At 47.0% G+C, this 15,172-nt stretch overlaps 1 protein-coding gene across 5 annotated transcripts in view; it reads right to left on the minus strand.

The window, feature by feature from the left end:
- PKP4 (plakophilin 4) overlaps window positions 1–15,172 on the minus strand; it is a 94,436-nt gene that overhangs the window by 59,680 nt on the left and 19,584 nt on the right. For 4 of the 5 annotated variants that reach the window (XM_054177426.1, XM_054177410.1, XM_054177418.1 and 1 more), the window contains exon 2: window positions 2,895–3,028. In XM_054177426.1, the coding sequence (XP_054033401.1) occupies window positions 2,895–3,023 (129 nt within the window). In that variant the 5' untranslated portion in view covers window positions 3,024–3,028. Of the gene's footprint in view, window positions 1–2,894; window positions 3,029–15,172 lie in introns of those variants that run through there. The other variant, XM_054177435.1, reaches the window with a different exon arrangement.

The following is a 15,172-nucleotide window of genomic DNA, read 5'->3' on the forward strand; positions in this document are numbered from 1 at the left end:
TCTCTTCCGCCCTGGTGAGGTTGCATCTTGAATACTGCATCCAGTTCCGGGCCCCTTAGTTTAGGTAGGACCTCAGGGAACTGCTTGACAGAGTCCAGCCCCGATGAAGGGCATGGAATATCTCCCTTATGAGGAGAGGCTGAGGGAGCTGGGTCTCTTTAGTTTGGAGAAGAGGATACAGAGAGGTGACCTCATTCATGTTTATAAGTATGTGAAGGGGAAGTGTCAGGAGGACAGAGCCAAGCTCTTCTCAGTGATGTCCAACCATAGGACAAGAGGCAATGGGTGCAAGCTGGAGCAGAGGAGGTTTCACACAAACAGAAGGGAAAACTTTTTCACTGTGAGGGTGACAGAGCCCTGGAACAGGCTGCCCAGAGAGGCTGTGGAGTCTCCTTCACTGTACATATTCAAAACCCACCTGGATGCATTCCTGTGTGATCTGTTCTAGGTGATCCTGCTCTGGCAAGGGGGTTGGACTGGATGACCCTTTCAAGGTCCCTTCCAACACCTAACATTCTGTGAAACATCCGGAGCCGCCTGCCCAACAGCTCTGCCTCAGCGAGAGGCCCTTCAGAGCTCAGGGGACACACTCCAGCTTGTTAAAAAGTTGCTTTAAATTGATTTGGGGTCACAGCAAAAATGCAGAGTTTATTTTAAGTGGCTTGTGGGGTTCCTGGACTAATTAGTGCAACTTCTTACATAATCATATCTATGCCACTGCGATAGAACGCTTAACAGAGTCATTTAATAACCCTGTCTTCCTATTTCAGAACTACTGCAGTAAGTTTCAGTGTCTTCACTCAGTTCAAATCTTGCACAACCTGACAAGTAGTAAAATAAAAATAAAAGGTTTTGCTGAACTGTGCTTCCACTACAGAAAAGTGCTTCTGAAGCAATGAAACTAAGGTGTGGCAACTCCGTTCAACAAACACAGACCCACTGCAAGCAAAGAGAGATTCCTGTACAAAGGGAAGTCAGGCCACAGCAAACAGCATCCTAGTTTCTCTTCAAGCTTAATAAAGTAAATAGCTGCACTGGAAAATATTCTGTTCTGGGCTTTCTGCCATACAGGAAGGGTGTTGAATGTGTCAGTGTCCGTAATTATTATCAACAGAAAAATACCAGAAAGGCACAGTTCAGCTCTTAATTCTTTCACGCTATCATTTTCTGCAGCGAAGCACAACTGGCATCTTCCTCCACCCTGGATTTGTTCTAATGCACTCATGCACTGGGAAGCCAGGCTGCAGCTCTCCAGTTTGTGTTCTCCAGTACTAAACACAATTTTATCTTTTCCTTTCATCAGGATTGAGTTATTTAACAGACCACACATTTAATAGCCTCGCGAATAGAGAGGGCAAGAAGTTTGAACCTCCTTTTTCCTCTAAGGAAAACATGAAACTGTTTCTTGGGTAGGAAATTAAATGCTCCCAAATGTCTTTTTGCTGTATACTCTGTACCAATCGATTATTATAGACACTGCTGTCATAATTGTATGTTCAGCTTAAGCAGCCACTGCTACAAAAGCAGCTCTGGAGGGCAATCACAGCAGTAAGAGGATGGGGCTGGCGATCGCCGGCAATTACAGTGCTGTCACTTACTGCAGGGCTGTTCAGCAGCCACTTGCCCATTACCAGCATGTGCCTTGTGAACTGCACAGACCAGCTTAAAATCACCACAAACTGTACTTTAAGGAAACGAGCTCTAATTAGCATTTGTGATAAGGCAGCACAAGCAGAACTCCTGTCTCAGATGAGGAGAAGTGGCTTAAATCGCTGCAACTCTGATGGCTGTGATGACTCACACCTCAGTAGCCTCCAGCATTAATATCCTCCACACCAGAAGACTGAATATTAGCTTTCATATCACTGAGAAATTACTAGGCTTGGTATGGTCATCTTAAAGTACTTTTGAAAACTATTAATTTAGGCGTGAAAATTAAGAGCCAAATTCACCACCCTGAAGAAAGTTTTCATCTAAGAAAGAAGGTTCTGTTGATAGTGAGGATATAATCTAATTCTCACCTTTTTTTATAAATATCAATATGGGACAACATATGGGAACTAACATATCAAGTGTTTGCATGCAGAGTAAGCATCTTGAACCAAGCACTGACTTCCTCTAACACACGTTCTGAAACTGAGACAGCAAAGCAGATTTATTCTGAAATTCAGATGTCACCTTTTATGCATGAAGCCAAGAAAGAGGAGCATTAATTCTGGTTCTGACACTGAAAGCCAAACTATCACTTCTGCCTCTCTGTTTTTTACAAACAAACACAAAAAAACCCCAAACCCACCAAACAACTCAAACCCTCTAAGCTGAAACGTTTCTTTGTAAAGCTGCAATATTGTTTCCCCCCCCCCCCCAATTGAATGATCTTTACAAACTAAGGCTGAACTTGATTTCAAACACAGTTTTATTTTGTCTGTCACTCCATAGATGTGCTATAGATCTAAACTCTGTTCACTGCCTGGGTACTGATAGCTGAAACCAAAGTTTCAAGCCCGTTCTTCAACGCAACACAACCGTACCAAATCTTGACGTGGAGGTTTCTGTGACACCGGACACACACGTGCAGGATGTACAAGGAGGACTGGCTCTCAGCGCTGCATCAGTTCTGCAGTAGCTTTTCTTTGTTGTAACAATACCCCTGCATTGCCAGCCTGATTTACAGCAGGGTGTCCATTCCAAGGGACACAGGATACTGCAATGATGCTTCTGTTCCGTGCAATTACCTGAACGCTTTCCATTCAGACTCCAGCATTCTGACAGACAAAACACTAACGCTAGGCAACATGGATTGTAGAGACAATGATGTTCTTTACTGTCGATGCTACAACAGACAACAGTTAACTCCACAAGGCATGCTGAATTGCTGAAAGCAAGGCATGTACCTGTTCCTTTACAGAAGCTAAAATGGTAGTGGCAGTGGTCTCTGGTTCCATGCCTGGGCCCGTGGAAGTCTCCTGTGTTGTCTGTGGCAGCCCCTCCTCCACCATCGGGGTCTGCTCAGGGGCTGGCATCTCGCCTGCAAGAACAAGAATAGAATAGAATAAACCAGGTTGGAAGAGACCTTCGAGATCATCATGTCCAACCTATCATCCAACACCACCCAATCAACTAATCCATGCAACCAAGCATCCTGTCAAGCCTCGCCCTGAACACCCCCAGCGACGGCGACCCCACCACCTCCTCAGGCAGCCCATTCCAGTGGGCAATCACTCTCTCTGTGTAAAACTTCCTCCTAACCTCCAGCCTAAACCTCCCCTGACGCAGCCTGAGACTGTGTCCTCTTGTTCTGGTACTGGTTGCCTGGGAGAAGAGACCAACCTCTGCCTCACTACAACCCCCCCTTCAGGTAGTTGTAGAGAGCAAGAAGGTCACCCCTGAGTCTCCTCCTCTCCAGGCTAAGCAACCCCAGCTCCCTCAGTCTCTCCTCATAGGGCTTGCGCTCCAAGCCCCTCACCAACAAGAGTTCAAAACAGTTCACAATTTGAGCTAGTGAGGTTTAAAATCCACCTTCTGGGGATTACAAATACTTTTATTACTAAAACCTTTCCAGACTTAACCAAAGGAGCAGAGAACTCTGTACTATTGTATCCGTCTAGGTTGCTATTCCCGGGCTCCACCTTTCACGCGCTGCAATCAGAACCGCACACAAAACACGAGGGGCCAGGCAGAAGCAAGCAAGCAGGCAGCACGGCACACACAGATTATTTTTAAAACACTGTTTTGTGGTACTTCCTAAAAGCAGCAAGATCCAAGATGTGTGAAAAATACTAGTGCTAAACATTTAGAACACCCGGGATCAGTAAAAGTTTACCATATGTGCGGTTTTTAGCACAGAAGAAGGACGTGTAACGGCAGAATGCTTTGCTGTTAGGAATGAACCCATGGAAGAGACTAATTATGATAATAAAACCTTAATGGGAATCATGCTTCTAGTGCTCTTTTTGCAAAAGAGGAAATTAAAACACTGAAGTTAAACCAATTGCCCTGGGCTATGGATAGTGTGGAAAGGTCCAACAGGATTAGTGTTCAAGAATCCCAAGCTTCATTATCAGGGAGCCGGCACACCAACGATTCCAGAACGTGCAGAAGAGAGAATTCATTTCACTACAGAAGACAGCATTAAGAAATATCACAGAGATAGTTATGAAGTGTGTTTAATACTCTGAGAGTAGCAAGTAGGTGGTATTCACCTAGCTTCTGTACACACACCACGCTTTCATTTCCTTCAGAATAAAGAAAAAGCTCAGGAGGTCTATTGTTAGCAGTAGTCAATATTTCATTTTAGCTCTTCAGAACAAACTCACTCAATATTCCTAGAGGAGACAAATATGAACAGCAGCTTCCTTCCCTTCATTTTACAAAGAGCAAGGAGTAGCTGACAACGCAAACAGGCTGGGATTGGACCTGCAAGTCCTCTCAGACCTGACCTGTTTTACCCATGGCCACTACTTCTCCACTGCTTGCCTTTTACATGCTGAAATCAAGATAAAGCTGCACAGACACCACCCTAAGACAAAGGACAGCCTAGAAGACCATCAGCTGTGTTGTAAAGCTGACTGTTTCTGATTTGGTTGGAAGAACAGTTGAGTTGACCCTCAAGAGATCTCTTCTGGAGTCACCCTTTGGGACTGCTGGCCCCCTCAGGACATTGTCTGTTCTTGTGCCTGTGCACAGAGGCTGAGCACAGGCAATGCACTGTGCTGTCAGAGGACTTCTATGCCACTATAGGCTGCCCTGGGCAGAAGAGATGTGTGGAAACCGGAAGAAAGCTGACACAAGAAAAAGTACTTTTGTTCTGCTTCAGGTATGGCAGCATGTGCACCAGGAGAGGGGTGACTTAGAATCATAGGGTTAGGGTTGGAAGGGACCTCAAGGATCAGCCAGTTCCAACACCCTGCCACGGCCAGGGACACCTCACACTACAGCAGGTTGCTCAGAGCCACAGCCAGCCTGGCCTTAAAAGCACGAGGCTTCCACCACCTCCCTGGGCAACCTGTGCCAGTCTCTCACCACCTTCATGGGGAAGAACTTGTTCCTAACATCCAATCTCAATCTACCCATTTCTAGTTTTGTTCCATTCCCCCTAGTACTATCACTCCCTGACACTCTAAAAAGCCACTCACCAGCTTTCTTGTAGCCCCTTCAGATACTGGAAGGCCACAATAAGGTCTCCTCAGAGCCTTCTCTTCTCCAGATTGAACAGCTCCAGCTCTCTGTCTGTCCTCATAGGAGAGGTGCTCCAGCTCCCTGATCATCCTCGTGCCCCTTCTCTGGGCCACCTCTGTTCAGGCTTAGCAAGTGGACTTTATTAACCACACTGTTCCAGTCTGCTAAGAGAGCTGGTACCAGGGCTAATGTGCAGCAACATGTCTGCTGTTAAGGGAATCAAACCACAACCTCAGGGAAACTGAAGTGAGCTGAGTGATGAGAGACAGAGGACTAGTCACAGGGGTCACACCTGGGGCAGGAGCCTGGGCACTCATCAGCTTCTACCACTGCCAACAGAGAAGGAAAAGCAGCTTCCGAGAGCACCTCAGAGCGAGAGCCTGACCTGGGCTCAGTCCCTCTCTGGAGAGGGCCTCTCCTGCCCACAGCGCCTGCATAAGCGACACGGGGACAGTGCCGGGTCAGCCGAGCACAGGCTATCAACAGCCCCTTCTCACCTTACCTCCACGAGAAAAGGGAGCTGCACCAGCACCATGCTGCCAGGTTTCTGGCTCAGGCCTGCAGAGGGAAACCTGAGCATGCTGGTTCAGGGACACAAAGAGCAGCTCCTTTCCCTTCTCATCTCCCAGCCCGGTGAGCCTCACACATGGCAATGTAAGGATGATGTCATGCTGTCCATTCTCATCTAAAACAACTCAAGTCCAGAGTATGCCTTTCCTTCTTGCCACCACAACTGTAGCACCCAGCAGAGCCCATCCAGCCCCACAGCCAGTCTCTGGGGCAGGGAGGTGGCAGCTCTGGCAACCTGATGGCAGCTCCACTGGAGCACGGTGTCCAGCTGCCTCACATGTCCCTCACCTACCTGCCAGCTCCTGGCCAGCTCTAATAAATGTGCTTTCTGCTTAGATGCCAGATATGTGGTGAGAGAAATGGGAAGGGAAGGGTTGAGGATGCAAGAGAGGAAGGTACACCACCATGCTCCTGGCCCTGCTGTGGCTGCCATTTCTCCTGCTTCCCTGGAGAGTCATGTCCTCCAGCTACCAAGAGTCCTACCTCTGCAGGAGAGGTTAGAATACAGTAAGCTGATTTTTCTGCAACAAAGGGTAACAAGCACTGCTTCCACAGTTCCTTGATCACACCCAGCTGGTCCCAATCCCAGTTGAACACCTGTGTGTGCACATCTGCAAGTGACCAAGGCAGGTCTCTGGCACCTGGAACTGAACCTCCTCTTGGAGAACAGATACAACATGCTACCTAGCTTCCAAAGTGAATAGCCAGCCACATCTGGCTACTTTGGAAGCAGCATTTTTATTCACTTCAGGCTTGCCAATATAAAGGCTGCCTCACTGAGATTTCTCTAAGCCAGCCTAAGCCTGGCCTGCACCTAAAGCCTCAAGGGCCCTTGTTTCTACAGCAAGTTAATAGCATTCAAGCCAGCAGAATAAAAATGTGCTCTGATAGCTGCAGAACAGGATTTTGAAAAGTCAAAGTGAAAGGTTTTAAGGCTTCAAGGTTTTAGAAAATAAAAATGGATTCTTTCAAGGTTTTGCTTGTAAAAATCAACTCTTTCATCAAGCTGTAATAACTCAAAGGAAAACACGACATGTTGCAATCCCTCTTCTCATCCCAGCTCTCTGCAGTAACCCTCCAACCTGTCTGGAGCACATTTCTGCCACAAACCAGTCAGGGCAATGTACATCTGAACCAGGGGGAAGGTATGGGCATTTCTGAACAGAAAATAGACTCAATATCAACTCTCTAATAACACCGCTCCGGGGGAAAACCAAGCTAATGATTAATGAAGATGTCAGTGTTAAATGCAGTGTCAGAGGTGCAACTAGAGTGCTGCTCCCTCCCTTCTACCCAGGCAGTTAACTGCTGTTCTCTCAACATTTCTTGACAAAGTTACTGATTCTCTAATCTCAATTTCAAGATCAGACAACCGTTGGCTTTGATCCTACAAACACTTGGGCACATACTTCAGCTCTCACACAAGAGTGTGCTCATTCACCCAGACCTCCTGCATGGCCAGGCAGCTCTAAAGGCACAGGAGCCCAGGTAATGGAGGTGCAGAAGGCTTGAGGTGAGGAGAAAGTTCTTCCCAGAAAGAGTTGTTGGCTATTGGAGTGTTCTGCCCAGGGAGGTGGTAGAGTCACCGTCCCTGGAGGTGTTCAAGAGGGGACTGGATGTGGCACTTGAAGCCATGGTTTAGTTAGTCATGAGGTGTTGGGTGACAGGTTGGACTTGATGATCTCTAAGGTCTTTTCCAACCTTATTGATTCTATGAATGGGGAGATGTCTTCCACAGCCCAGCCCCAGTCCCCACCACCACACCTCCATCTAAGCATTCGTGCTGGGGAAAAGAACTCACAAAGTCAATTTAGATTCTCATAATCACCTTACAAGGACAGAAGTGCCAAATGCAGGATTTGTGAGAGCCTTAAGCATGAGTAAAACTCTTGAGGAATTAATCAGAAAAACTCTTTCATCCTTATGCTAAACTGGGATTTACTGGATGAAGATGCTCCCTGTACTTAGTTGTGCTACTCACTCCTTTGGCTATGGATAACTGATTCATTACTGGAAAACAGACAGCCAGACATCATCCCTCAAAAAGTCAGGTTCACAGTTTGCCTGCCTCGTGTCAGGGCTCAGTAGTTAGATGTCACCCCGAATGGGAGACTTTGTTCCTACATCTGTCCAAATCCTCATCCTCCACAGCCCTTATACTGCAGAGGCACAACCACTGAACTGCAGTCAGGACAGGTGCTTCTACTAACCTTATGCCCCTTAAAGCTTCCCTGTACTCCAGCTCTTTACATTCTCAAATTGCTCCTCATATTAAAGACACCAAGATCTAGGTAGAGAGAATGAAAACTCAGATGATGTTTGATCATTCTGCTACTCTGTGCAAAGCATCTCAGCACCGCTTTGCTCACATCTTAAAACTACCGAACATGAGAGATTTAAGTTCCCTGCTACAGCAAAGAGTGCAAGGGAGATGAAAGATTGAAATGTCCTGAGATGATCTTTTGGGGGATGTTGCAGAACTCCAGATTTGTGAACAGTGTAAGTGGTTCTTGGAGAGCTGAAAGTGTCATGTGAGATCCTTTGGAACCTTTGGTGCAAGGAAAATAAATCTGCTCCGTTTGAAGCCTCTAGCCTGAAATACTCTGCAGTAATTCTGATAGCAACAGCTTTGCTGTGCTCACTGCACAGCTGCATGTAACCCTTTAAGTCAGAGCAAACCATGCCATCAAGAAGAATCATCTTGCAATCCAGGAAGTGAATGGCACAGGCCAACTCTCCATCCAGCTGCAGAGATTCACCAGAGCGAGCTGTGTTTGGACAGCCACCACAACCAGCTCTTTCGAGGTTAGCTTTGGCCTCCACTGTGCACAGCTGGATGCTCTCATCTCCCACACCAAACACTGACTCCTCAAAGCCTCCCAGAAGCTCTCCCCTTGTGCACCCTGGCACCCCAGCACTGAGAAAGGGGCAGATGCACCCATTGTCTTTAGCAGCTTGCCAGTCCTGGCTCCTGCACCAGCACTCTACCTACCCAGCCAGGCTCTGGGGTGCCCAAGCAGGCAATACTTTCCTTTGTCTCTGAGGCAATGGTCAAACAGCTGCAAAGCAGATAGCTTCAGTGAGTCCATCTAACACAAAGCTAGGCTTTTTTGGGGGTGGGGGAGCTGAGTGGGACAGAGTGCATTTTTCTGAAGCAGCTGATCTTACAGCCATACAATCAATGATTCAAGGAAGGAATAAGAATTCACAGTGAAAAGCAATAAGAAAACTCACTAAACAGAGTACAGGAGACTATGCCTTAATGCTTCATTTTCATGACTCTATACTCCCTGCCTTTCACTTCTCCTGTCATTTTTTCAGGGATAACCAGTTTTACCAGCACCAAGCAATCCCTGTCTTGTGGTCCAGACCCAAGGAGAAGCCAGACCTTTCCAGACTCCCTGCAAAACAGCAGAAGTGCTACCTCACAGCTTCTTACTGACTTGCCTTTGTATTCCCGTTGCCTTCCCTATTTCTCCTTCCCTTTCTGAGCCTCCCACTGCTGTCCTGAAGCCAGTAACAACAGTCACCAGAGGTAATATAATTCTTATTCACACTGTCAGCTAGGATGGGATAGACAGACTGTACCTATTTCACAAGGGAAACAGGAGAAAAGCAAGGAGCAACATCTCATCCCTTACAATCCTTATATTCATCTTGCTAAGAGAGTAACTCAAGCAACAGGAGTAAATCACCAAGGACATCAGAACGACACTCAGTAGTAGAGAAAAGCTCCAGTGAGCTCAAATCAACTCGCTGGGACAGTGACATGTTATTTATTATACAACCATATTACTCCTCCTAAATCTAGACTTAAGCAGCAAGGCAGATCTCAGCTCTCAATCAAAGGCTGCTTTTCCATCCTTTATGGTGTATGTGAAAGCCAAAACTGCAAGGAGACTTCCTACATTTCTGATTTCCAGATGAAGACACGATTAGCATTTATCTGATGATTTGAGTTACTTCACAAACGTGTCAGCACACAACCAGGTATGAGCAGTTCTCACTATCTCCATCCTGCTAGAAGGAAAGAGCGCTGCTCACCCTTAAATCAGGCAGTGATTTACATCTGGCTTGGCACAGCCAAGTGACTGAACGAAGACAAACTCTGTATTATGTCTGCCAGCCTATAGTTATGTGACTGCAGACAAGACAGCAGATGACAAGTTATCCACTTGCAAAGCTGATGCAAGCAATTAAAAATGGATTATGTGCAAGACAGCTCAAACGTTTACATGAAGAACAGGTTCTGCAGATGCAGCAAGTCGAGATGCTCAGAGTATCATAGTATAGTATCATAGTATCAGTCAGGGTTGGAAGGGACCACAAGGATCATCTAGTTCCAATCCCCCTGCCATGGGCAGGGACACCCCACACTAGATCAGGCTGGCCAGAGCCTCATCCAGCCTGGGCTTAAACACCTCCAGGGATGGGGCCTCAACCACCTCATCACACTACTGGCTAAAGGCTGCAAAGAGCTCACCTTCCCTTACGGACACCAGCAGCGCAGAAGTTTTGTTCATGAGGACTTGAGGATGGAAGCAGAGAAATAAATCTATTGCCTGCTGAAAACACAGAAGAAACTGACAATGACGGGACAGAAAAACCACCCGCACAGACAGAGTCTGGCAGCAACAAAAAGGAACCTACGTGCAGCAGATCCCTGCCTGAGAAGTGTGGGAGATGTGTTCAATTATCTCCTTGCTAAATTTGGTGCCTTCCTCATAGTATCACAGTATCAGTCAGGGTTGGAAAGGGATCACAAGGATCATCTAGTTCCAACCCCCATGCCATGGGCAGGGACACCCCACACTAGATCAGGCTGGCCAGAGCCTCATCCAGCCTGGTCTTAAACACCTCCAGGGCCGGCGCCCCAACCACCTCCCCGGACAACCCATTCCAGGGCTTCGCCACTCTCATGGGGAAGAACTTCCTCCTCACCTCCAGCCTGAATCTCCCCACCTCCAGCTTCATTCCATTCCCCCTAGTCCTATCACTACCTGATATCCTAAGAAATCCCTCCCCAGCCTTCTTCTAGCCCCCTTCAGATCCTGGAAGGCCACAATGAGGTCACCTCGGAGCCTTCTCTTCTCCAGACTGAACAGCCCCAACTCTTTCAGCCTGTCCTCATCTCTTTTTCTTTTCAGGGTATGCTTTTTTTCTCTCTATTTATTTATTTAAATACCTGAATGTTCAAAAGTGCTCTGTCTTTTTTTTTTTTGTTACAGTGTTAGCAGTTATTACCCCAGCTTCAGGATAAATGGATTTTTGTTACAGCTCCTACTAAAAGACTGCCTTCCTTTCTTCTTTTTTTTTTTTTTCAAACTTTTGGCCAATGGCTACATACTTTTAACTCCACTCTAGTGAACAGGCAAGATTCTACATCCTCAAACAGCCAGTTGTAACATGCTCACCAGATTAATATTTTTTTATGGCTTCCAAAGTAACCATTCACCAGAAGAGATCAGACAGGTACAGCAAAATGTCTTTCAATAAAGGCATATTTACAAGCATATCCCTCAAGGCCTGAGGCAGCATTTGTGGCTCACCTTTAAAAAAAAATGAAGAATCTTTGTCATCTGAAGGATGTCTGGAGAGTAAAAAGTGTGAAGTACCACGAACTACCTGGCAATAAATGGAGTTTTCAGTATTTTAAGTGAATAAGGCTCTGCACCTTAAAAAACAAGGCAAACGGCAGAGCCCAATGCTGAACCTCCCCTTTGGGCCATCCCAAGCCTGTGCTGCTCTTCTGAATCCACTGCCATCCAAAACAACCTCATCAGAGGGCAGAGCTCAAAACCAGTTCTGCAGACTAGCAAACAAACAGCAGATTTATCTCCAGGGATAAGTTCAGTCCTATCCTAGTGCAGACAGAGGGGGAGGAGGGGTGTGTGGCATCACAGAAGGATTTTAGGTTTTCCAGACTGTCAGGTGATAAAGACATTCATTAACTATTCACTCAGGCGCTCGTGGAAGGCTAAATTCTTAGCTTGGTGTTGGAATATTCTTAATTAATTCAGGGTATGAAGTAATTGAGAATGAATGTCACAGAACAACATCACTTCAGATCTGGAAGAGCTGAGCAACTGCAGCGTGTGTAGGCTCTGCAGTACTGCTACCGAGTGCCGGCAACCTGCAGGAGCTCTACATGGACTCTTCCCAATCTCCTGAGAATCTCAATCACTTGAAAACTCTCAAACACAAGCAAGCAGGGGTCAAACAGAATAACTGCAAGTAAAGATACAAACACTCCCAAACAGAACTATGGCTGCAGCTGCTATTCAGTTTCCAGTTCTGTTTTCTCCCAGCCTAGTAAAATAGCTTGCTGGATATTAATGTACACCATATCTTGCTAGATACAATGCTCACTAAGCATAGGCAGGTATATTCCAACTGGAAGCATTATAAACCAAATTTATTTTATATGCATTTATTAAAGTATCTTCTCCAATTTTATAGGATACTGGGGGGGGGGGAGGAGGGGGAATTAAATATAGTCACCATTCTCCCAATGATAAAAATTAACAGCTACAACCACAGCTTCAAAAGACAGCTGAAGAGTCAGAGACTTCCACAGCTCCCCTTGTTTTGCCAGTGCAAGCTGTTGAGGGGGATGTGGTGGAAAGGGTATCACTGGGATGGTCTGGAACTAGACATCACCAAGCCCCTGCTGCATCCTGCCTTTGTGAAGCGAGCAGAGGAGATCAGCGGTGGGATTTGACTGGGAGCACAGACTCACGCAATCGCACTGACGCTGCAGTCTCCGTCGCTGCACCGAGAGCCGTGGCTCAGCAATGAACCAGCCAGCTTAAATCTGGTTTAGCAGGGAGAGGAAAAAAAAGAAAAAAGAAAATCCAGCTGTGCCCTTGCCAAATTGAGAAACTGATGACGCTGAAACTTTTGCTGCTGCTCGGGATAACGTCGACGAGTTCTTTGGGGCACCCCACGGCTGTTCCTGCTCGCGCGACTGCCATGGACGCAGCAAACGCTCGTGTAAGCTAGAAGTCAAACTGGGGAATGGCACTGTTCCTTAACAAACATGGCTATGGATTAACAAAAGGCTTTAATAAACTGAAGTTTTAGTCTTTACTGAGCTGGAGTTTATTCCTCGTTTGCTCCTGAACACTCGGTTTGCTGCCACGAGTGCTCTCCGTGCAAGGTTGAAGCAGATGGAGCTCTCTCCTGTTCTCCAAGCTAGAAGCTAAAGAAAGCTGCAGATAGTAGCAAACTCTACATGAATCAGAGTACAAGTGTCTGGCTTCTAAGGCAAGAAATACCACTATTTCACTCAGTTCTCCACTCTGCCCAAAAATGGGATATCATTGGTATTACTATTTTTTTTTTTGAGGTATATTTAAAAACTTTCAATACTGATTGTAGGATTAAATAGAATCACAGAGTTGTCAGGGTTGGAAGGGACCTCAAGGATCAGCCAGTACCAATCCCCCTGCCATGGCCAGGGACACCTCACACTAGAGCAGGTTGCACATCCAGCCTGGCCTTAAAAATATCCAGGGATGAGGGTTCCACCACCCCCCTCCCTGGGCAAGCTGTTCATGTGTCTCACCACCCTCATGGGGAAGAACTTCCTACGCCTAATCTAAATCTACCCTCCTTTAGCTTGGATCCATTCCCCCAGTCCTATCACTCCCCAAGACCCTCAAAAGTCCCTTCCCAGCTTTCTTGCAGCCTTCAGACACTGGAAGGCCACAATAAGATCTCCTTGGAGCCTTCTCTTCTCCAGACTGAACAGCCCTAACTCCCTCAGTCTGTCCTCATAGAAGAGGAGCTCTAGCACACTGCTCAGCCTTGTGGCCTTTCTCTGGACACATTCCAGCACATGCACATCCTTCCTGTGCTAGGGGCTCCAGAACTGGACACAGTGCTCCAGGTGGGGTCTCAGCAGAGCTGAGTAGAGGGGGAGAATCACATCCCTCAACTTGCTGGCCACACTTCTCTTGATGAAACCCAGGATACAACTGGCTCTCTACTATATAAGGAGTTTTTTTCACAGGGAAGAGCGATGAAGCAGCAGCAACATTTAAAAGGGGCATGAGATCAGAGGAGTTCAAAGACAACTGGGTAACCTGAAGAGCACCATAAAGCAAGGTGAATGAGCCAATGCTGCAAAACACAAATCCAGATGAACCACTCCTGTCAAAGTGAACTACGGTGCGGGGTTGGACAATGACCTGGTCTTTGCCAGCCTGAACAATTCCACAACTCTAGATGCTGGCCCAGAGTGGGAGAATAGAATAGAATAGAATAGAATAGAATAGAATAGAATAGAATAGAATAGAATAGAATAGAACAGACCAGGTTGGAAAAGAGCTTTGAGATCATCAAGTCCTATCCCCCAACACCATCTAATCAACTAAACCATGGCACCAAGCACCCCATCCGTCTCCTCCCAAACACCTCCAGTGATGGTGACTCCACCACCCCCCTGGGCAGCACATTCCAGTGGCCAATCTCTCTTTCAATGAAGAACTTCTCCCAACATCCAACCCAAACCTCCCCTGGTGCAGCTTGAGACTGTGTCCTCTTGTTCTGGTGCTGGTTGGAGGCAGATGGTAGAAGCATAACTGCATAGTCAGAGAGACTCAGGTTAAAATAGAATAGAATAAACCAGGTTGGAAGAGACCGTCAAGATCATTGCGTCTAACCGATCAACCAATCCAACACCATCTGATCAACTAACCCATGGCACCAGGCACCCCATCAAGTCTCCTCCTGCACACCTCCAGTGATGATGACTCCACCACCTCCCCAGGCAGCCCATTCCAATGTGCAATCACTCTCTCTGTGTAGAACTTCTTCCTAACATCCAGCCTAAACCTCCCCTGGCGCAGCCTGAGACTGTGTCCTCTTGTTCTGGTACTGGCTGCCTGGGAGAAGAGACCAACCTCTGCCTGGCTACAACCTCCCTTCAGGTAGTTGTAGAGAGCAATAAGGTCACCCCTGAGTCTCCTCTTCTCCAGGCTAAGCAATCCCAGCTCCCTCAGCCTCTCCTCACAGGGCTGTGTTTCAAACCCCTCACCAACTTCGTTGCCCTTCTCTGCACTCGCTCCAGCAAGTCAACATCCTTCCTAAACTGAGGGGCCCAGAACTGGACACAGAACTCGAGGTGCAGCCTAACCAGTGCAGTGTACAGGGGCACAATGACCTCCCTGCTCCTGCTGGCCACACTGTTCCTGATGCAGGCCAGGATGCCATTGGCCCTCTTGGCCGCCTGGGCACACTGCAGGCTCATGTTCAGCCTACCATCAACCAGTACCCCCAGGTCCCTCTCCACCTGTCTGTCCAGGCATGAAGACTTTTTGCAGAAGGGGAAAAAAAAGCCCTGTCAGGTCAGTGGTACATTAAAAAACATCAATAATTGTAACCACACACTGAAATAGAAGCCCACAGTGCAAAATGCAGA

This window comes from Dryobates pubescens, chromosome 2, assembly GCF_014839835.1.
Source record: "Dryobates pubescens isolate bDryPub1 chromosome 2, bDryPub1.pri, whole genome shotgun sequence".
In the NCBI taxonomy this organism is placed as follows: Eukaryota; Metazoa; Chordata; class Aves; order Piciformes; family Picidae; genus Dryobates; species Dryobates pubescens.